The sequence below is a fragment of the Myotis davidii genome, unplaced genomic scaffold, assembly GCF_000327345.1.
Source record: "Myotis davidii unplaced genomic scaffold, ASM32734v1 scaffold1221, whole genome shotgun sequence".
Taxonomy (NCBI): Eukaryota; Metazoa; Chordata; class Mammalia; order Chiroptera; family Vespertilionidae; genus Myotis; species Myotis davidii.
The window spans coordinates 93698-94604 of NW_006291616.1; the positions used below are offsets into that span (position 1 = coordinate 93698).

At 68.2% G+C, this 907-nt stretch overlaps 1 protein-coding gene across 1 annotated transcript in view; it reads right to left on the reverse strand.

Annotated features, from left to right (window-relative positions):
* BNC1 (basonuclin 1) overlaps positions 1-907 on the reverse strand; it is a 32115-nt gene that overhangs the window by 21763 nt on the left and 9445 nt on the right. Inside the window, exon 4 of the mRNA XM_015564902.1 lies at positions 2-907. Coding sequence (XP_015420388.1) covers positions 2-907 — 906 coding nt within the window. The remainder of the gene's footprint in view (position 1) is intronic.

A 907-nucleotide genomic window follows, 5' to 3' on the forward strand; every position in this document is an offset into this window, starting at 1 on the left:
CCTCCTTCTCGATCTTGATGGGCATGCTGGACTTGCGGGATTTCTTCTTGGGGAGGGCATCGGACGGCGTCTCGGCGGAAACCAGCTGCTCCGAGATGGAGGATGACAGCAGGGGGAGAGACGGCAGCATCCCGGGCGTGGTGGCCAGCTCGGCGGGCGTGGCCGGGCTGCGGTAGAAAGGGAGCACGGGCTGGACCGTCCTCAGGTTGGGGAAAAGCACGCCGTTCTGCCCGGCGCCCGGGAACACCGCGTGGCCCCTGGCATCCTCGCCTGAGCCGGGGCAGCCGGGGAGAGGCCTGCGGTCCGTGGACGTGGCCTCCAGCCCCGGGCGCCTGTAGCCGTCCGAGGCGATCAGGCTCAGGCTGTTCCTGAGGTCCTTGTCCCTGCTGTTCCTGTTCATGGGCATGTGCAGCCGGGGGTTGGGGTTGGCGCTGTGGCGGTTGCGGCTCCGCAGGGAGCTGAACACCATGTTGCACCCCTCGATGGTGCACTTGTGCTTGATCTTCAGGTGCACGGCGTTGTAGTGGATCTTGAGGGTGCCTTTGTCGTAGAAGGTCTTCTCGCAGGCCGTGCAGAACACCCGGCCCTTCTTGGCGCCCAGGCCGTGCCGCTCGGGCTTCCCCCGGGCCTCGGGGGACAGCTGCGTCCCTTCCAGCTTCGTGACGAGGCTGTAGGCGCTGGAGTCGCTCAGGTGGGCGCCGTCTTCCTGGTGGGGGGCGGCGTCGGGGCAGCTGGGACAGGGCTCCACCGGGCCCGGGTCCGGACCCGGCTCCAGTGCGTACTGCTCGGGCAGCGGCCCCATCAGCGCGGGCGGCACGGGGTTGAAGAACTGGAAGGGCAGCATGAAGGTCATGCTGTTGATGAGGTTCTCAAAGGGGTGCCCGCCGCCGGGGCTCCCCTTGTCCGC